The following is a 22,977-nucleotide window of genomic DNA, read 5'->3' as shown; positions in this document are numbered from 1 at the left end:
AGCAATTGTGTTTATAATATTAATACTGCATTGCCAGAATCACCATAGGCACCCTCCCTCCATTCTGATCTTCCGAAGTACCCTGAAGGAGCAGATTTATCTGCAAAGACTCCCAACAGCTGCACATTTGGCACAACAAAGTTAGTAGCGGAGTAATTAAGAGGCTTGAAGCAAAGCCTGCCATGGGTGCAGGGACATCTGGTTCATTTTAAGGTTAAAATCATCAAAAGCTGTGTCTCACTGATCAAACAAGGTGGACCCAAATTTCCTCGGCGGCTCTATCAGAACCTACTGGAAAATGTCCAGGTCCCGGCACAACTGGGATTTTCCAATTGGCTTGTCCGTACGTCAAGTGAGAAGAGACATAACAGCCTTCAGATGGGTGCAAGTGGGCCCCACCAGACGAGGAGTACAGATCAGGCCTGGACCCCTAAAGAAAGGTAAATGGATTTTTAAAAAATTGTATCAGATTAGATTATACAGGGAGGCACAAATGGGTCTGGGGCACCCTATGCAGCGCGCACCCCTACTCCCCGCCAATGACGGCCAGGCACTTGATTTTCTGGCTACACGAAGGAGGGGGGGCTTTGTAGATGTACCTGCCAGAGGGAACCAATGGGCATGACCGCAGCATAACCACCAGGATGGCAGCCTGCAGCTTTTTGTTGCCGGTATCTTCTAGCAGATTGAAATCATCAACATCTTCATCTTCCTTTCCCAATCACTAGTGAAACCATAGCTGATTCCAGGATAGTACTCTATAGTGGAGCAGACTGGGAAGATGTAATCTGAGCCTTTGCAGTGGTAACTAAACCAACACGTTCACTAAGAAGCATTAAGAATGTCAAATCTTTAGCCAAAGAATTCCAACCATAGTATTGGAGTTGACAGAAAGAGTCCCTACTTTCCTCTAGCACTGATACCCTGGGAACCTGGACCTGCTCTGGGGTTGCAGAACGCACATGGTAAAGGAACACCCAATACGTGGTTGTGGGGGATGAGAACCTAAACAATAATAAAACAGCAAAGATCATAGACCATCACAAGGGCCACAACGACCATCCTCAAAAAAAGGACCCCGCAGATGCCCAAGAGCAAAAGACACCAACATCCCATGCACAACCCAGCATTAATTAACATTATGAAAGGCGGTAGCAATGGGGGTATAACTAATGAGGTGTAAACTAGATAATAGTGCCAATTGGTGATGGCAAACTATCAGTTTTTGAGTAATAAGCGAAAGAACTAGACAAAAGCTGAAGTAGAAACTACCAACTAAGTAAACTACTTCAAGATGAAAAAGAAAATGCTCTCAAACAGTCTAAACTCAAAATACACAGATGTGCTTGAGTGCAGAGAATATTGTTCCAACCTGAGCACAAAAACCCTGTTGCATGTCAGGATGTTAACAAAGCAGGGAGGGATACCATCTGGGCTGATGCCAACAAATTGAACATTTGAAGTGATTATTAGACAACAAAAAAACTGCCACCACATGGTTTCCCCAAAACAATGATGAGCCTGTTGAACTCTAGTGGTCTGCAGAGAATGCTGAACGAAGAATGCGAGAGTTAGGGCATTAAAAGAATGGGCTTTGATGGGCAAAATGTCTATTTTCTCAACTTCCTGTTTTCTTAACCAAAGTACTGTATAAAATATTGATTGCCAACTGGCATGGTAACTTACTAATAGCAGGGGCAATCCCTCCCACTGAACCTGGTCCAGGGATGTTTCCAGCAACAGCTGCTGCCTGGGCAGCAGCCGCAGCCTGAGCAGTAGCGGCCTGTTGTTGCATCTGACGGTGACACTGACGCAAATCAAACACCTGAAATACAAACAAAATGCATTTTAAAACAGCTATCCTGTCAGTGGAAAACACTGCATTATTCCCTTAAAACTCCAATATTTATTTATAAAGGAAGCCCTTATGTGCAATTAAACTTATTCTTTTCTGGGGCTAGTGCTCACTCAACCCCAACCCCTTCACCCCGCCAGCCAGCCCAATTATCAACACCTGTCGCCAAACTGCTTCCCAGACCCGCATTAACATTGTGCTCGGCTAACCACTAAAGCATACAGAAGTGTCGTCACAGAATGATGAACATTCAACTTCCCCTCCTTACGGGGAAACACTTGGCCTCTGCACTATAGTTCGGAGGCAATCTAGAATTCACCGGATGGGGGACCATAAGAGCCAATCCATGTCCCAAAGCACAGTATCACATTGCATAACTTTTTTTGAAGTTATCTTCAATGCAATTCTGAGGCTTGGGGCAACTTGCTTTCAGTGTATAATGGTATGGGGAGTGGGGGGGTCTGGAAATTAAGTGACAGTGTCATGCTTAAGTGCAAAGCTTCAGATGATATGACCCCAGTTGAATGGCAAACAGTCTCACGTTGTTTAATAAAAATACATGGGGAAAGCCTTTTACTTAAGGATAGAATAATAAAGAGCATTTCCATAGAATATTCTGTTAATCGGTCATTTAATTTCACATAGCCAATAGTCATATATGAGAGCCAGATACAAGAGGACACCACACACTTGTGTTCAGTGTAATGTCTTACTGAATAAATCTGGTTGATGTATCTGACAATCTTGTGTCAGTCATCAGCTCAGCAAAGTTGTAGTTGTGTTTGTGGACACATCTGTTCTGGTAGTTAACCTATGCCTCTGGGGATTAACGAGCAGGACATAAAAAAGACAAAGACCAAAGTAATAAGTTAGAAAAAAGCTGACTTTAAGGGTATGAGTCTGGAACTAGGGAAAATAAACTGGAAAAATTTAACTGATAAACAAATAAATAGAATAGCAGTGGGAAACATTTAAAACAGTGATCAAGAGAGTCCAGGAGAAATATATACCACTAAAAAGCAAGAACTAGCCAGTAATGATACACCATGGTTGAATAAAGAAATAAGGGCAAAATTGAAACTAAAGAAAAAAGCATACACCAAGTACATAGACAAAGGAGAGGATGACAAAAGGAAATATGAAAAGGTTAAGAAAGTCGTCAAAAAAACAATTAGAAAGTCATAGAATCATAGAAAGGTTACAGCCTGGAAAGAGGCCATTCGGCCCATCGAGTCTGCGCTGGCTCTATGCAAGAGCAATCCAACTAGTCCCACTCCTCTGCCCTAAACCCGTAGCCCTGCAAATTTGTTCCTTTCAAGTACTTATCCAGTTCACTTTTGAAGGCCATGATTGAATCTGCCTCCACCACCCCCTTGGGCAGTGCACTCCAAATCCTAACCCTTGCTGTGTAAAAAAGTTTTTCATCGTGTCACCTTTGGTTCTTTTGCCAATCACCTTAAATCTATGGCCTCTGGTCCTTGACCCTTATGCCAATGGGAGCAGTTTCTCTCTATCTACTCTGTCTAGACACTTCATGATTTTGAATACCTTTATCAAATCTCCTCACAACCGTCTGTTCCAAGGAAAACAACCCCAGCTTCTCTAGTCTATTCATGTAACTAAAGTCCCTCATCCCTGGAATCATGCTAGTAAATCTCTTCTGCACCCTCTCTAAGGCTTTCACATCTTTCCTAAAGTGCAGTGCCCAGAACTGGACACAATACTCCAGTTGTGGCCAAATAAGTGTTTTATAAAGGTTCATCATTACTTCCATACTTTCTATGCCTCTATTTATAAAGCTCAAGATCCTGTATGCTTTTTTAACCCCATTCTTAACCTGCCCTGCCACCTTCAACAATTTGTGCTCTGTTCCTGTACCCCTTTTAGAATTGTACCCTCTATTTTATATTGCCTCTCCTCGTTCTTCCTACCGAAATATATCACTTCGCATTTTTCTGCATTAAATTTCATCTGCCACATGTCCACCCAAGCCACCAGCCTGTCTATATCCTCTTGAAGTCTACCACTATCCTCCTCGCTGTTTACTACACTTCCAAGTTTTGTATCATCTGCAAATTTTGAAATTGTGCCCTGTACACCCAAGTCCAAGTCATTAATATAGATCAAGAAAAGCAGCGGACCCAGCACCGACCCCTGAGGAATACCACTGTACACCTCCCTCCATTCTGAAAAACAACCGTTCACCACTACTCTCTGTTTCCTGTCCCTTAGCCAATTCTGTATCCATGTTGCTACTGCTCCCTTTATTCCACGGGCCACAATCTTGATGATAAGCCTACCATGCGGCACTTTATCAAAAGCCTTTTGAAAGTCCACATACACCATATCAACTGCATTGCCCTCATCTACCCTCTGTTACCTCATTAAAAAACTCAAACGGGTTAGTTAAACACGATTTGTCTTTAACAAATCTGTGCTGGCTTTCCCTAATCAATCCACTTGCATCCAAGTGACTGTTAATTCTGTCCCGGATTATCGTTTTGAAAAGTTTCCCCACCACTGAGGATAAGCTGACTGGCCTATAGTTGCTGGATTTATCCTTACACCCTTTTCTGAACAAGGGTGTAACATTTGCAATTCTCCATTCCTCTGGCTCCATCCCGTATCTAAGGATGTTTGGAAGATTATGGCCAGCACCTCTGCAATTTCCACCCTTACTTCCCTCAGCGACCTAGGATGCATCCCATCCGGATTGGGTGACTTATCTACTTTAAGTAGAACTAGCCTTTCAAGTAACTCTTCTTTATCAATTTTTAGCCCATCCAGTATCTTATCTATATCTTCCTTTACTGAGACTCTGGCAACATCTTCTTCCTTGGTAAAGACAGATGCAAACAGCTCATTTAGTACCTCGGCCATCCCCTCTGCCCCCATGAAAAGATCTCCTTTATGGTCCCTAATCGGTCCCACCCTTCCTCTTACTACCCATTTACTGTTTAAAAGCCTGTAGAAGACTTTTGGATTCCCTTTTATGTTGGTCACCAGTCTATTCTCATACTTTCTCTTTGCCCCTCTTATTTCCTTTTTCACTTCCCCTCTGAACTTTCTATATTCTGCCTGGTTCTTACTTGTTTTATCAACCTGACATCTGTCATATGCCCCTTTTTTCCACTTCATCTTACTATCTCTTTCGTCATCCAGGGAGCTCTGGCTTTAGTTGCCCTACCTTTCTGCCTCGTGGAAATATGCCTAGACTGTACCCAAACCACCTCCTCTTTAAAGGCTGCCCACTGTTTAATTACAGTTTTGCCTGCCAATTTTTGATTCTAAGTCAAAGAGAAACTACAAAATTAAATTATCAAGGAATATAAAAATAGTGAAAGTATTCTACAGACACATAAATAACAAAAGAAAAATCAGGATAGGGACACTAAGAGATACACACGATAAACTCACAGGTAATGACAGCAAAATGGCAGAAATATTAAATGATTTGCCAGGTGATCTAACATGATGGGCAAAAACATTTAAGAAAGAAAGGGGGGAGATAATTGATAAACTAATCAAACTTAGAGAGGATAAAACCCCTGGACTGGATGGATTGCATCCACGTATATTAAAAGAAGTTAGGGAAGAGATAGCAGAGGCACAATTACATATATATAAAAATTCATTAGACAAGGGAATAGGGCCAGAGGACTGGCAGACAGCTAATGCGATTGCTATATTTAAAAAGGGAGATAGAATAAGTCCAGGGAACTATAGACCAGTTAACTTAACATCGGGGGTAGGAAAGATAATGAAATCCTTACTCAAAGAAGTAATAGAAAAACATCTAGAAGCTGAAAATATAATAAAGAAGTGTCACACGGATTTCAAAAGGGAAGGTCATGTTTGACCAACCTTATTGAATTCTTTGAAGTAGTAACAGAAAAGGTAGACAAGGGTAATGCAGTAAATGTAATATATTGGGATTTTCAAAATCAGTAAGGTACCACATAGGCTCATGACTAAAGTCAGAGCATGTGGAGTCAGGGGACAAATAGCCAAATGGATAGCAAGCTGGCTACAAAACAGAAAAGAGAGTAGGGGTTAAAAGTAGTTACTCAGACTGGCAAAAGGTGGGAAGCGGTGTTCCACAAGGGTCGGTGCTGGGACTACTGTTCATCATTTACATAAACAATTTGGACTCGGGAATCGGAAGTACAACTTCAAAATTTGCGGGTGACACCAAATTGGGGGGTATAGTTAATACGCAGGACTGCGACAAAATACAGGAAGACATTAACAAACATAACGGGCATGTAATTGGCAAATGAATTTCAATATAAATAACTGTGAGGTGGTACATTTTGGTAGGAAGAATAAGGTGGCCACGTACTCCTTGGAAAATAAGAGTCTAAATGAGGTAGAGGAGCAGAAGGATCTGGGGTTACAGATACACATCACTAAAAGTAGCAATGCTGATTAATAAGGCATTAAAAAACCCAAGCACTGGGATTCATTTCTAGAGGGACAGAATTTAAAAGCAGGGAAATTATGTTAAACTTGTATAGAATCTTGGTTAGACCACATTTGGATCACTGAACAGTTCTGCTCTCCATATTATAAAAAGGATATAGAGGCACTGGAGAAGGCACAAAAAAGATTTACTAGGATTCCAGAATTGAGAGGTTATACCTATCAGGAAAGATTGAACAGGCTGGGGCTCTCCTCTATAGAAAAAAGACTGAGGGGTGACCAGATAGAGGTCTTTAAGATTATGAAAGGGCTTGATAGGGTAGACGTGGAGAAGATGTTTCCACTTGTGGAGGAGACCAGAACTAGGGGCCATAAATATAAGATAGTCACTAATAAATCCACTAGGGAATTCAGGAGAAACTTCTTTACCCAGAGATTGACTGGAATGTGGAATGTGCTACCACAAGGAGTAGTTGGGGCAATTAGCATAGATGCATTTAGGGGAAGCTAGATAAACACCTGAGGGAGAAAGGAATATAAGGATATGTTGATGGGGTTAGATGAAGAAGGGTGGGAGGAGGCTCGTGTGGAGTATAAACACTGGCATGGACCTGATGGGCTGAATGGCCTGTTTCTATGCTGTACATTCTATGTAATTCTACGTTAATAACGTAAAGCAGCCGAATGATCAATGACTGGCCAGTGTTGCTGGTAAGGGATTGGCACCAACCATTGACTAATGGTGACATCTGTAATCTGTTGCTGCCAACTGATGCAGAGTAGTAGGCACTGAGGATGGCTGCTGTAGTTGGGCCATAAACAGAGTCCAAGTTTTAGCAGCAAACAGCAGTGTGGGAAGTACAATGACACCAAAGATTTAACGGTGCATCTGCAGATTAACTACTCCACCATATGTGCTAATGAAGGTTGGATGTGACAGATGCCACAATACTGATTATTTGGTACTCTTCTTAGGCAAGTGTGTTGCTACCAAGACAGATGGACTGCTCAATATAATCAATAGTTATTTCCTACTTACAGTCAAGCAGCTGACTGAGGCTGTTGATGGAAACACATTGGCCAGAAATTGCGCCAAGCAGCGAATGGATGTCACCCGCCGCTCATAAGTAACTAACTCACCCACAAATTTTTCATGGGTGCCAACTTGCTTTAATTGAGACCTGCAAGAAGTTCAGTGGTCTTTCCCGGGCTTCTCTGAGCTATAAGAGCGAGGAAAGGAGCTCGCTCTCCCCTCAACCAATCAGTTGAAAGCATCATTGACAAGCCACACAGTCAGAACCAGGAAGTGAAAGTCTCCACAAGCCACGCAGACTAAGAACCAGGAAGTGTCAGGTAGCTTAGTAAATTCTCTATAAAATTAGTTAGAGAAAGCGAAATAGAGAGTAAGCTTAAAAGATTGTGATAAAAGAGACCGAAAGAATAAATTTAATTTTTTAAAAAAATGTTCAACAATTAACAGGAGAAATGAGATTCCACATATATAAAAAAATAATTTTTAGCACCAGAGAAGTTGTTTGGCAGTCATCAATACTTAGCATGCCGTTAAAAGTTAGTTTCGACCCAAAAACCCTGCAAACTTTTTTTTTAAATGGAGAGATTAGTTAGTTTCCAGCTGGGCAGTGCAGCAAGTTCGTGCTGGTTCATCCATTCAGCCGGCTAGATCTCTAACTCGAAGCTTTCAAATGAGCACGGGCAAATGGTAGAGCAATTTCCGGATTTCCGCATTTGACCATGCATGTGCGCTCTCTAGAACTTGCTCTTTCATTTGCCCTGAAATAACGGTGAGACCAGTTAGCCGTGCCGTTATTTCATGAGCGATTTCCGGGCCAATACTTTTGTCCTAGACTAGCTAGATGACGACTCCCAGGCTAGCAGCTACCTACTGAGCTCCTTTCCTTTGCATCTCTTTTCTTGGCCATCCATTGCCCCTTTCTCTCCTAGTTTCCTCTCACCACTGTTCAAGGTCCGCTGCCCCTAACAGTGCGTACATTTTAGCTCAATCTACATGTTCAAGCCAGAAGTTAAAGTAAACTGCACAGAGCATATTTACATAAGAACGTAAGAATTAGAAGCAGGAGTCAGCCATACGCCCCTCGAGCCTGCTCCACCATTCATGAGGATCATGGCTGATCTTTGACCTCAACTCCACTTTCCCGCCCATCCCCATATCCCTTGATTCCCCTAGAGTCCAAAAATCTATCGATCTCAGTTTTGAACATACTCAATGACTCAGCATCCACAGCCCTTTGGGTAGAGAATTCCAAAGATTCACTACCCTTTGAGTGAAGAAATTTCTCCTCATCTGTCTTAAATAGCCGACCCCTTATCCTGCGACCAATGCTCTCTAGTCCTAGACTCGCCAGCCAGGGGAAACAACCTCTCAGCATCTACCCTGTCAAGCCCGCTCAGAATCTTATGTTTCAATGAGATCACCTCTCATTCTTCTAAACTCCAGAGAGTATAGGCCCATTCTACTCAACCTCTCCTCATAGGACAACCCTCTCATCCTAGGAATTAATCTAGTGAACCTTCGTTGCACTGCCTCTATGGCAAGTATATCCTTCCTTAGATAAGGAGGCCAAAACTGTGCACAGTACTCCAGGTGTGGTCTCACCAAAGCCCTATACAATTTTAGCAAGACTTCCTTACTCTTGTACTCCAACCCCCTTGCAATAAAGGCCAACATTCCATTTGCCTTCCGAATTGCTTGCCGTACCGGCATGCTAACTTTGTGTTTCTTGTACAAAGACACCCAGATCTCTCTGAATACCAACATTTAACAGTTTCTTACCTTTTAAAAAATATCCTGCTTTTCCATTCTTCCTACCAAAGTGAATAACCTTACATTTCCCCACATTATACTCCATCTGGCACCTTCTTGTCCGCTCACTTAGCCTGTCTATATCCCTTTGCAGACTCTGTGTCCTCCTCACAGCTTACTTTCCCCACCTACCTTTATATCGTCAGCAAACTTGGATATATTACACTCGGTCCCTTCATCTATGTCATTAATTTGGATTGCTGAGGCCCAAGCACTGATCCTTGTGGCATCCCACTAGTTACAGCCTGCCAACCTGAAAATGACCCGTTTATCCCTACTCACTCTTTTCTGTCCGTACCCAAGCCCTGACCCTGCTTGTTCTTAGTATTGACCTGTTCTTTTTTCAACAACTGGAACTCTACTCACATTTGATTTCCCAGATTCAAAAACAACAACTTATAGAATCAAACTTGCATTAATGTAGCACCTTTAACATAGGAAAACATCCTAAGGCTCTTCACAGATATGTAGACAAAAATGGATATCCAGCCAAAGAAGGAAATGGGTTTTATGGAGGGTCTTAAAGGAGGAGAGATGGGTTGTGAAGCAGAGGGATTTAAGGAGGGACTATCAGAGCATGGGGCCTAGACAGCTGAAGGCATCAATGGTAAGGCAAAGGGAAGGAGAGGATGCATAAGAGGCCAAAGTCATAGAAACACAGAATTTGGGGTAGGAAGGTTGCAGGGCTGGAGGAGGTTACAGAGATAGGGAGGGGAAGGCCATGAAGAGATTTAAACACGAGGATGACAATTTTAAACTGAAGGCATTGGGGGACCAGGAGCCAACATAGGTCAGTAAGGACAGGGGTGATGGGAGAGCAGGATAGTTTAAAGACTGAAGGGTTTTGGATGAGCTGAAGTTTATGGAGATGGAGGATAGGAGGAACAGAAGGCAAGCATTGGGGTAACCGTGTCTGGAGGTGAAAAAGGCATGGATGGGAGTTTTAGAAGCAGATGAGCCGAGGTAGGGGTGGAGGTAAGCGATGTTAAGGAAGTGGAAGTAGGCAGCCTTTGAGGAAATGGGATCAGAAGTTCAGCTCGGGATTGAATCAGAGGTCTAGGTTATGAACTACCTTGTTCAACCTGAGACAGTGGCTGGGGAGGGGAATAGAATCTGTGGCAAGGGTATGGAGCTTGTGGCAGTTGCAGTGGCCGAAGATGATGGCTTCAGTCTTCCCAATGTTTAACTGGAATAAACTGCGGCTCATCGAAGACTGGATATCAGACAAGCACAGAGTCAGTGGAGGGGTCAAGAGAGGTGATGGTTAGAGCTGGGTTCCATCAGTGTACATGTGAAAGGTGACCCCATGTCTTCAGATGATGTCACCAAAGGGTAGCATATAGATGAGGAACAGGAGAGGCCCAAGGATAGATCCTTGGGGAACTCCAGTAGTAACGGTTCAGGGCAAGAAGAGAAGCCATTGCTGGAGATGCACTGACTACAATTGGTTAGGTAGGAGTGGAACCAAATGGGAACAATCCCAATGAGTTGGACAACGGGGCAGGAGAAATGCCTTAAGAATTACCATAAATGTATTCTTAAAATGGAGTCAGTAGTGAGACTGAATGCTAGGGAAAAGCAGGGCTAATGCTAATTAAACCATGAAGACTTACTTATACAAACAAAACACTCCTTACCAATGAGACATCAAGACAACCTGGAGACGGCTTGAATAAGAGGGACATAAAGATGCCCTACTTTATCTGTAACCGTGTGCAACCCTTTTGTTAGCAAAGACCCGAGAAGCCAAGGAATAAACAAATGACTTGACATGTCTAATTGCTAGTGCTTCATTGGTTTGGAGGTCATCAAGGGTACCAACAGGTCTATGTGAAGTGATTGACACCAGAAGGGTTGAACTCTTCAACACGTGTCACTCAGATTGGTCAACAAAATAGGAGGTTGCTTTGGAAATTAAGGGGTTTTTGACATTAAAGTTTTCCATCTTCAATCCTTAGTTTAGTTCTAGTAGTAGTCTTTGTAGTAGAAGGTATCTGAGTACTCTGTCCAGTAAATGTAAAATCAAAAAGTGCATCTCCGACAGAGAAAAAGGTTATAGAAGTTAAGACTGTACAGCTATACCAGCCAGATGTGTGCCACGTAGATGGACAAATGTCTGAGATCAAGGGTACCAAGATTTAAGCCAGCTACTCCAGATACAGCTACCAGCATGGAAGGTGAATTTACCCAGAAGATTATCCAGGTGGAACGGAAAGGTCCAACTACTGACAGAAGTTCATCATTCTGACATCTTGGAGCGCTAACATGATCCTCGAAGAAGTCGAGGTAACCAGTTCATCCATACCATATCATAAGGACGAGGTTGTATATGTTCTGGAAATATTGCCAACTACAAGCAGAGAGATTTTAATTTGTTCAATGGACTGGCTATCTAATGCTATTTAAGGATAAATTAATCTCATCAATTTCAGACATTGATCTCTACGATAAATTTATACAAGCAGATTTATTGCTGAATTACTGTGAATTAAGTGAACTGCTTTTGTAACTTCTATTTATTGTGTCTATTAACCCTATCTACTAGTTATTTGTCTACTCAACGTTTAACTGCTAACAATAATTCTACGGTTAATAATGTTAGTTTATGACTTCGTTGTGACTACTTCTTTGATAATTTGCAAGAAAGGGTCAATTCATTCAGTACCTTACACTACCAATCTCCCATTCAGTCTGGATGGGAGATTGGTAGTGTAAATGCTAATATGATCTGAACTGGTTGATTTTAGACAGTTTGGTGAGCCAAATTTAGGTGTCCTTCAGTCCTAGGCAGAAACTGGACGGTAAACCCCAGACGGTTCCTTCATAAGGAATCATGGTGAAGAGGTTCAGGATTCGTCTAGTGCCCTTGATGAATACTTAATTAGGGTACTTACAACAGAGGAGCATAATCAGACAAAAAAAATGGCACCAAGCCCAAGGAGGAGCCATCAGAACAGGTGACCAAAAGCATGGCCAAAGAGATGGGTTTTAAGGAGTGTCTTAAAGGAGGAGAGGTGGAGCGGTTTTAGGGAGGGAATTCCAGGGCTTATGTCCTAGACAGCTGAAGGTACCTCCACCAATGAACTTCAGTGCACTGCTGGCTTCTCAGTTGTACTCTGCTGCTGCGCTGGGTCCTGGACAGAAATCTGCTTTCTCCTGGAGTGAATTCATTTCACCACTGGCAACAGGGTTTTACTGTGACCTCCAACTTTCCCGCCCTTTCTAGTGAGACTATATTCTCTGCTGGCCTATCTCTATTCTGCTTCTCCAATGCCATTTTTCACTTTACGCTGAACTAGCCATGATCCATTCCTGCAGGTTCTCATCTTCCTCTAGATTCTGTTACCATGCTGCTGAATGATTTCTGCTTCAATGTTATCTGCTTGTTTCCCGTGGCCACTAACTTCACTTATCCTACAGAACTTCTGCATCACCGATTGCTAGACTGGGTTGGGCCAGCTCCTCAAGCATTTGCTTGCTACAACTGTTTTTTGACCAGCTCCCTTATCAGCACGGATCCTGTGGATTTCCCTGGCACTCTTAACTTCATTACTCTTGGTCCTTGGGTTTCACTTCTACTGTTCCTTGCAACTCTGCCGCTACACCAAATGCACTGGTGCGCACTAATAGTGAAACAAAATATGTCTTAACCAATGCAGAGCGGTAATCAACAAAGCCAACAGCATGTTGAACTATGCAAAACTGTTGAGCAAAGCCAAAATAATAGAACATGTCAGGGGGAATAGTAATCAAACTTTACACTGCTCTGATCAGACTGTATCTCCAATACTGCATCCAGCTCTGGTCACCAAAAAACAAGAGACATATTCAAGCATTGGAGGCAGTGTAGAAAAGGCCAAAGAGGCTGATTTCTAGTGTCAGGGTATGAGTTATGTGGAAGGACTGGATGGACCTGGACTTCACAGCCTGGAAAAGAGGCACCTGAGAGGTGATCTTATAGAGGTATATAAGATTGCTATGGGTATTGATAAAGTTAACCTGGACTATTACTTTAAATTAAATTCCAGAGTACAACCAGGGGACACATGTTCAAACTAGTAAAAGGTCATTTTGAACTGATATCAGAAAATTATTCTTCACACACAGAGTGATCAACGTGTGGAATAAACTTCCACATACTGACCACTTACAGCAGGCACAAGAGAAGACTAAACACTCCCCACATCCACTGTCTTTTTTTAAATTCGTTCATGGAATGTGGGCGTCGCTGGCAAGGCCAGCATTTATTGCCCATCCCTAATTGCCCTCGAGAAGGTGACGGTGAGCCGCCTTCTTGAACCGCAGCAGTCCGTCTGGTGAAGGCTGCAGCGTTTCTGCTGCATTCTAAATATCAAGTGGGAAGACAAAGTTCCTAACACTGAAGTACTTGAGCAAGCTAAGTTGCCAAGTCCAGTAACTTTTCTCAAACAAAAAACAAACTCTAGTGCCTTGGTCATCTATGTCAGATGGAAGATAGGCATATTCCAAAGAACATTTTGTATGGAGAACTTGCAGATACTTTAAGACCGCTGGGGCAACCTAGGTCTTGGGACGTTTTTCTATGCTAAAGGCGCTATATAAATACAAGGTGTTGTTAATACTGATTCTCATTCTTTTGACAGACAAAAGGTCTCAGACAAATGCTAGTCATTTTTGCTGAAAATGAACATCACCTGCATACCATAAACTGATAATAAAAGGTGTCATCAATATGAATTCCGATTAATCTTACAGCCATCATTACAGTCACTGACCGGTTTACGGTGGCTGCAGCGTATACCATCTACAGGGTTCACTGCAGCAACTCGCGAACCCGGGACCGACACCACCTAGAAGGACAAGGGCAGCAGGTACATAGGAAAACCATCACCAGGAAAGTGGAGTTGAAGTAGATCAGCCACGATCCTATTGAATGACGGAGCAGGTTCGAGGGGCCGTATTGCTTATTCCTGTTCCTATTTCTTATGTTCTTATCACCTCCATTTTCTCCTTCAAGTCACACACCAACCTGACCGCGTCACTGCGTCAAAATCCTGGCACTCCCTACCTAACAGCATTGTGAGAGTACCTTCACCACGTAGACTGCAGCGGTTCAAAAAGGTGGCCACCACCACCTTCTCAAGGGCAACTAGAGATCGGCAATAAATGCTGGCCTTGCTAGCGATACCAATATCCCGAGAGCGAATAAAAAAAATAATAATTCTGTTTATAGCTGGGGCCTTTGCATCCTTGCCGAACAACTGACTTAGTACTTTTGTGTCAACTTGGCTAAGTTGATAGTACTGTCAACTCTGAGTAAGAAGATTGTTGGTTCAAGACCAGGGCCTGAGCATGTGAAACTGTGTTCCAGAGTGATGCATTGTTAGTAGTGTCGTCCTTCCAATGAGAAATTAAACTAAGGCCCCATCTGCCACTTCTGGTCATTCAGGTAGACGTAAAAGATCCCACAGCACTATGTGAAGAGGGGCAGGAAGTCCTTTCCGTGCCCTGCCTAACATCCTTCCCTCAACTAACACCAGATTAATTAGTGATTCCTTTCATTGTTGTCTGTGGGATATTGTTGTGCGCAAAAAGGCTGTTGCATTTGCCTACAAACGAACAGTGGCTATACTTTAAAATAATTTATTGTGTCTGAAGCTTTGGGACAATCCGAAAAGATGGAGGGAGTAAGGAAGGAAAGAGGGAGGAGAAAGGAAAGGAAGGATGGATGGAGGAAAACAGTGAGGAAAGGAAGGAGGGTTCAATAACACCCTTTAGGGAAACATCATCCTTACCCACTCTCCAGTCCCACACCAACATGGCTGACTCTTAACTGTCCTCTGAAGTGCCCTAGTAAGCCACTCAGCTGTCAGGACAACTAGGGACGGGCAATAAATGCTGCTCATGCCAGCGACGCCCACATCCCGAAGAATTTTTCTTTAAATTGAGAAGCAGTCAGTATGGTCCCAAAGTTTGTTAGAAGGTCTGTAGATTCTGCATTGCAATTCTTTTTTTAAAAAATGGCAAGAAACACCAGAGATTGAACCTGGGACCTTCTTCCTTGAGAAAGCTCAAAGATACGCCATGTGGAACTTATCCAATGATTTATTCAAGAACAGGGATTGGGAAGTGGGGGGAAGGGAGAGGAAGTCAGAGGCAAACAAGAGTAAGAAGAGGTAGGGGCGAGAACAATAGTAAGGAAGAGAAAGTGCACATTTTTAACTGTAGGACATTTTAAGAAGAATGCGCCTGAAATGAATATATTACGAATTACCAAACACTAAAAAAAAATTCTTAATGGATCCAGCATATGACAACCTAGAGAGCATTTAATCCAATTTAACCAACCTTAATGTATGCACTTGGATAAATCTTGTGAACTGCATCCCCAGGAGCACGCCCAGCTTCTCGATCCAAGTAGTAGCTCTGCACAAAGACGGCATGATCGCTCAAACATCGTACCCAGACATCTCCTTCCCCTTTGCATTCTAACTGCACACCTTTTCCAATATGCAATCTGACAGCAAAAGAAATCAAGCAGTAAAGAGGTTTGCTTATAAACTTATGATGAAAGAAATATAAACGGTATTAATAGACTTACAATGCTTGTGTTCACAGACCTAAGAATCAGAAAGTTTAAGCAGCCTTGTTTGTGCCAATAATCTAAATCTATAAGAGATTTTACACACAGTAAAAAGAGGGCAAATGTGGAATTTTCTACTCTTGGTGAATTGTTCCAATTTAGCCAGGCATGCATAAATAAGGTAGAGTCTTACAGATATGGGTAATTTCCAAGAGCATTTTTTCAGTGCTAAATAACTGTTTTGGTAAACACATTTTGCTATTAATTTTATTTGTAAATGTACTCCAGTATTTAAAACAACTTTTCCTCTTCAGATTTTCTATGCTAGTGCATTAAAACAGTGCCACACGCACTTTCAACAGAGACAAACAGCTGGGAACCCAACTCAAGACTCTGTGATTTAAAGAGCCTCTGTCCTGCCTGACTTCCTTACATTTCATCCACCAGTGGCACTCCCAAACCCCAAAGCAAATTATTGTCCTAATTAACTAAAAGAAATGCTGTACAAATTTAAATAAAAATTGCAATCCTGGACTCCCAGCTCCTCACTGGTTCACTATCAAATTTTTCTATGTTACTTTGTAGTTATATAGCACTATAAATGTAGAAAAAGCATTGCAAAGTGCTTCACAGAGGCACTGATTTAGAATATATGAGCAAACACTTAGTCAAAGATGTGAGTTTTAAGGAGTCTTTAAGGAGGAGAGTGAGGTAGAGGGGTTTAAGAGAGGGAATTCCAGAGTGTAGGGCCTAGGTGGCTGAAGGCTGCCATTGGTAGAGCAAAGAGAAGGGGGAAATGTAGAAGAAGCTGGAGTGAGAGAAGTGGAGAGTTCAGGAGTGGGTGGCATTGTAGAACTGGAGGATGGTTACAAATCTAGGGACAGCCAAGGCCACGAAGACTATGTTATTTTGTACTGAAAAAAAATACTACTCGTCAAAATCACATGCAGTCCATCAGTCTGGAGTCAGAGTGCTCATATCTGTTGAGATTGCATTAACATACAGCAGCACTGGAGGGCAGTTGTACAATTTTAAGAGCCATTTCCTGGGCACGCAGAGATTCCTCTAATGAGCCCTGGACCAACCTGACCCTGCAAATGCATGTTGTGTTCACAGCTAGATCAATAACGCCAACTTCTAGCTTCTCACTTCTCTCCCACTAGAAAATAGCAAGGACTATGGTATATAGTATTGGACAGCAGGTGAGGAGATTTTTGTTAGTGTTGTTGAAACGTTCCTAAATTCAGAGCCTTTAGAAATTTACACGAGGTAAAAACAGAATTTTGCTGTAATGTTTTATTTCGAAATACAATATAGAATTCAAGTAATTTGCAACCAAGGCACTCTTTCACCCCTTACCCCTGCCCCCCCAATTTTTCTTTGTTTTTACCTGGCTCTTTCGATGGCTTCCGTTCTATGAACATTGGAGAGCTGGCCCAGACAGAAGCGGTCACCCCCAGAGGGATCCACGTATCCATCCACAGTGACCACAGGACAGCTGGAAGGCACCTTGAACGTTTCTCCTACCTGCACGTCCATCTCGAAGTAAGCAATTGAACACCAGTATTCAGGAACTAGAAATTGGATTACACACATACATCAAACCTTAACAAAAATTGTTTGCATACTTTGATATACTTACTTTTTTATACTGCTGGATACACTAAGCCTTCAGCAAGAAGTAGTTTATTTACTTTGTACCCCAACTGAAGAATGTAGAGCCTGCTATTCTACATGTTTAGAATTTTCATATTTCTGAAACTGTGAAAATCACAGGGTCATAAAATCACAGGCCCACAGATTGGGTAGCACTGACACTATTGGCTATTTTAAACATGGCTTTGAAAACTACACATTTCTCTCTCATGTTCAGTGCAAAAAAAAGTCACACTTAAATAAAGCAAAATAAGTTACTAATTCACTGCCCTTTCACCTCTTGGACCTAAGTTCAAAATTCAGCCCTGGCTGATGGGATGAAAATCTCCAACAAAATGTAGAGTCCAGGCAGGTCCACATCATGCATGTCGCACACATCACTCAAAACTCTGATAAGGCCATAGATATTTAATCTAACAGATTTTTAAGGGTGAATACATATGTAGGGATATGAAACAAAGATGGATAAATGTAGTAGTTAGAGCTTGAGGGGCAAAATGACCGACTCCTGTTCCCAAGTAAAATGTAGGATTTTTCTGTGGTGTATTTTTCTTCCCTCTCTTTGCTATGATACTTTCAGAGTTAAAAATAGGACTGCTTAAAGAAATAACCTGGTCTGGGAGGTGCGCATTTCATTATGCCAGCATATTCATTCCCAGAGACAAACTGGCTGCAATGAGACAAAGTGACATTTATAAGCTAATACTGGTTAATTGCAAAGCCATTTGGGCTGGTATCACAATTACTTTCTGATAGGTAATGGCTTTGATCTGGGAATGACCCATTAAAACAAAAGTAATTGGCAGTCAGATAACAAATGGACTTGCCTGACACTTATTACATAGACACTACTGAAACTCCAGGAGGTAATATCTTAGAACTGCAGACATACTCTGTCTGTAATATTTCATTTTGAAGGTACATATTTGATTTCCTTTGTTTTGTTCGAACTTCAAAGGATACTTGGATATATCTCCAAAAGATCCATTAAAACCAAAGTAATTGTCAGTCAAGATTTGGATTTGTCTGACATTTATTAGATCAACACTATTGACACTCCAAGAGGTAATCCCCATCAACCATCAGGATGTGCTCCTGGTCATAGCAGCCTAAGTGGCTAAGCAATTAACCAGATTAACATAAAAAACTCAACTCATCTCAGCCCGTTATATCCACCCCCATTGTCTCTGGGAGTGGATATAACGGCATAACGAAATGCAATTCATAGAATTATATAGAATTTTACAGCACAGAAATAGGACATTCGGCTCAGCAGGTCTATGCCAGTGTTTATGCTCCACACAAGCTTCCTCCCATCTTCACCAAAAAGCAAAATACTGCTGATATTGGAAGTATGAAATAAACACAGAAAATGCTGGAAACATTCAGGATGCTGCCTGACCCGCTGAGTGTTTCCAGCATTTTCGGTTTTTAATTCTCCTCCCGCCTTACTTCATCTCACCTTATCAACATATCCTTCAATTCCTTTCTCCCTTATGTACTTATCTAGCTTTCCCTTATGTACTTATCTAGCTTCCCCTTAAATCCATCTATGATATTCACCTCAATTGCTTCATGTGATAGCAAGTTCCACATTTTCACCACTCTCTAGGTAAGGAAGTTTCTCCTGAATTCCTTATTGGATTTATTAGTGACTATTTTATATTTATGGCCCCATCAGTTCAGATTGGATATTTTTATGCAAGCCGTTTATTATGGTAACGTCACAGTTTTTTAAAATAAAGTTAAAAACAGTGGATGTCCAAAGGGACTTAGGGGTTCAGGTACATGGATCATTGAAGTGTCATGAACAGGTGCAGAAAATAATCAATAAGGCCAATGGAATGCTGGCCTTTATATCTAGAGGACTGGAGTACAAGGCAGCAGAAGTTATGCTGCAGCTATACAAACCCTGGTTAGACCGCATCTGGAGTACTGTGAGCAGCCCTGGGCACCGCACCTTCAGAAGGACATATTGGCCTTGGAGGGAGTGCAGCGTAGGTTTACTAGAATGATACCCGGACTTCAAGGGTTAAGTTACGAGGAGAGATTACACAAATTGGGGTTGTATTCTCTGGAGTTTAGAAGGTTAAGGGGTGATCTGATCGAAGTTTATGATATTAAGGGGAATAGATAGGGTGGATAGAGAGAAACTATTTCCGCTGGTTGGGGATTCTAAGAGTAGGGGGCACAGTCTAAAAATTAGAGCCAGATCTTTCAGGAGCGAGATTAGAAAACATTTCTACACACAAAGGGTGGCAGAAGTTTGGAACTCTCTTCCGCAAACAGCAATTGATACTAGCTCAATTGCTAAATTTAAATCTGAGACAGATAGCTTTTTGGCAACAAAAGGTATTCAATGGGCCAAAGGCAGGTATATGGAGTTAGATCACAGATCAGCCATGATCTTATCAAATGGCAGAGTAGGCTCGAGGGGCTGAATGGCCTACTCCTGTTCCTATGTTCCTATAATGAAAAGTCAGACCACTAGTTCTTCTGAGGCTTTTAAAAGTCTAGGGACTCAATGAGGGAAAAGACAACAAACGTAAAATGGTTGTTGAGAGCTGCTACCTCCGGTCCAATATTAATAAGAGCATTAGCGAAGGGTCACATCTATTTATTATTTTCTGTATTCAAAGAATAGGTATGTTGTACAAACTACTATAATTGGCCATACTACTTATCTGCTATTTGTAATAATTCTGTTCTTTAGTTTAAAGACTAAACCAAGGTCTAATCAGATGGTTTTATTCTATTACTTTCTTAAGTCTCACAGATCATGAGAGGGATCACAACATAAGTTAAATACAGGTTTCTGTTCCAACACCGGGCTTGCCATGTCAAATATGGTTCTTAGAGAGTGGGTTTTGGTACTGTGCACGAGAGAGGTATTGGCGTAGAAATCAAAAAATATAACAGCCATCTTTTGCTGCCAAATTTAAGAACCCTATATGAAACAATTTTGTGCAGTCAATCCAGCTCCTCACTGATGAGAACACTAATTCATTCAGCAAACTGTCCATTTAAATATCTGGAAATCAAAATTTAATCTAAATGTAGCTTTTAAGACCAACTTTGGATAAATTCAAAATCAACTGAACACCTTAGAATAAACAGATGGCTACAACTGAGTTCCGAGGACATAAGCTAATATAACTCAAGCATTTCACTGCACCAACTCAATCCGATATCTATGTAATTGTCTAACTCACATTGCTATTGCTTCTATATAAGTAAAAGTGAAATGAGATCATAACATTTCTTCTTTGAGAGATATGTAGGCTTATTTAAACCATGTCATGTACATCTGAAAATCACTGATAAATGTCCAACTTTGGGACTTAACATAAGATGCACTCCTAATGTAGGATCATGTTTAACTCATGATTGGGATCTATATTATACGGTCACCATAAATAATTTAACAGAAATGAGGAAAAAGTTATGCAATTGGCAGATTTCATTTTTATCTTACTAACCTGGATGATTGGATATGGGAGGTTGGTAGGCAAGTTCATTATGCACTGCCCCTAGGGAAGAAAGTTGGTACATAATTTCATACCTCAAACATACACAAATTACTGAACAGAAGAGATTTCCATTAAGAGTACTAATGAAATTGGTCATTTTGTTTTGCTCATTTGGCATTACCTGCAGATATTTTCTGTAATTCCCACACATGAAAGACTAAACATTGTTAAAAGCAAGTTTCACTGGATTAATAAAATCCACACATGATAATAACTTGAGGCAGCAAGGTGGAACAGCCAGACAGATGGAAGTACGGAGTGAAATAGTTATCATATATTAAACTTTCCTCCTCCCTAATACAATATTACATTTGCAATTTCTTTTTAAAATTTTCTCTTATGGATCAGTGAACTATTAGGTTAGGCCCCAACACTGGCAACATTGTAAAAGTTTTCTATTTTAGCTGTTGTGCACCAACTGTGCCAGACATCCTAAAAAGTAGAGCAGCAGGGAGGTGAGCAAAATTATGCTACTACATATGAAGTTTTTACATGCTGAAATTGAGTGTTTGATTTTTTACTTGACTTCCAGACAGCATCTACACGCTATATATTACATGCATGGAATTCTTCAACAAAAAAGGACAATAAATCTAAAATGCAGGAATATAATTCTTGATACTACAAGTGTTGCAATCATTTGTGCATATGCAATTATTTCTTTTTTTTTTCCTGCACTCTCAAATTTTAAACCAGTAGCATTATTTCCTCTCTTTCTCCCAACTTCCTCCCCTTCCTTATACTATGATGTCTGGATGACGACACTTGCGAGGGTAAGGTTTCATTTGTGCCAGTAGCTTCTCTCAGTACTATACTCAAGTGACCCATTCTTCATGTGTGCTCATAGGCAGTAACTATCAGCAGGTTATTCAACTATGGGGGGAAATCAGAAGCAAGCATCATTTAAACATTGCTCAATGTCAGCTTCCAGCAGGAATCAGTCTCAGAATAAAGGGTAGGCCATTTAAGACTGAGATGAGGAGAAATTTCTTCACTCAGGGGGTGGTGAATCTTTGGAATTCTCTACCCCAGAGGGCTGTGGAGGCTCAGTCATTGAGTACATTCAAATCAGAGAGCGAAAGATTTCTAGATATTAAAGGTATCAAGGGATATGGGGATGGTGCAGGAAAATGGCGTTGAAGTAGAAGATCAGCCATAATCTTGTTGAATGGCGGAGCAGGCTCCAGGGCCCGGTAGCCTATTTCTGCTATTTCTTATGCATCATTGGTTGGGATCAGCAGTAGGATTTTTCCTTCCCTAGTCCAGGGGCACTGAGGCCAATTGTAATGTCCCCATTCAACTGTCATGTCTTAATAATCTTAAATATTACAAGGGAACTATTAACTTTTTAAAAAATTCATTCATAGGATGTGGGCGTCGCTGGCATGGCCAGCATTTATTTCCCATCCCTAATTGCCCTTGAGAAGGTGGTGGTGTGCCACCTTCTTGAACCGCTGCAGTCTGTGCGGTGAAGGTACTCCCAGTTAGGTAGGGAGTTCCAAGATTTTGACCCAGTGACGATGAAGGGACAGTGATATATTTCCAAGTCAGGATGGTGCTTGACTTGGAGGGGATCGTGCAGGTTGTGTTGTTCCCATGCACCTGCTGCCCTTATCCTTCTAGGTAGTAGAGGTTGCAGGTTTGGGAGGTGCTGTCGAAGAAGCCTTGGCAAATCGCTGCAGTGCATCTTGTAAATGGTACACACTGCAGCCACATGCACCGGCGGTGGAGGGAGTAAATGTTTAAGGTGGTGGATGGGGTGCCAGAAATCAGAAATGGCGTTATTGCCAGTGGCCATTTGTCCATATTTAGTTGATTATTGGTGTAAAACTTCACATCACTGCTGTCGAAGTTTTAAACAGAATGTATGTTCCTCGGGGACTGGGTGGCACAGTAGGCCTTTCACCTTTGGAAACATTTGAATTTAGCCTGAACTAAAGCAAATCTCCTCTGTGTTGTGGTTCTGAGTGGAATGTGTTTGGGCAGTCTTCACTCTTGTTCCTACAGTACGAAACTGAGAAATCTCTCCCAAAAAGGCATAAACTGGTGTAACGTGGGGTACTGTTCTGATTGAGGTTATGGGGAACATTGCTGCGGCACAGCGAGAGTT

At 41.7% G+C, this 22,977-nt stretch overlaps 1 protein-coding gene across 2 annotated transcripts in view; it reads right to left on the bottom strand.

Moving 5' to 3' along the window:
* The window catches only part of smad4b (SMAD family member 4b), a 70,355-nt gene that overhangs the window by 4,480 nt on the left and 42,898 nt on the right, over positions 1–22,977 (bottom strand). For both annotated transcript variants that reach the window (XM_067983595.1, XM_067983603.1), the window contains 4 exons: positions 20,817–20,867; positions 17,072–17,255; positions 15,447–15,615; positions 1,687–1,825 (listed from right to left, as the gene is read on the bottom strand). In XM_067983595.1, the coding sequence (XP_067839696.1) occupies positions 1,687–1,825; positions 15,447–15,615; positions 17,072–17,255; positions 20,817–20,867 (543 nt within the window). The remainder of the gene's footprint in view (positions 1–1,686; positions 1,826–15,446; positions 15,616–17,071; positions 17,256–20,816; positions 20,868–22,977) is intronic.

The sequence above is a fragment of the Heptranchias perlo genome, chromosome 1 (genome assembly GCF_035084215.1).
Source record: "Heptranchias perlo isolate sHepPer1 chromosome 1, sHepPer1.hap1, whole genome shotgun sequence".
In the NCBI taxonomy this organism is placed as follows: domain Eukaryota; kingdom Metazoa; phylum Chordata; class Chondrichthyes; order Hexanchiformes; family Hexanchidae; genus Heptranchias; species Heptranchias perlo.
This window is presented reverse-complemented; position numbering and strand designations above follow the sequence as displayed.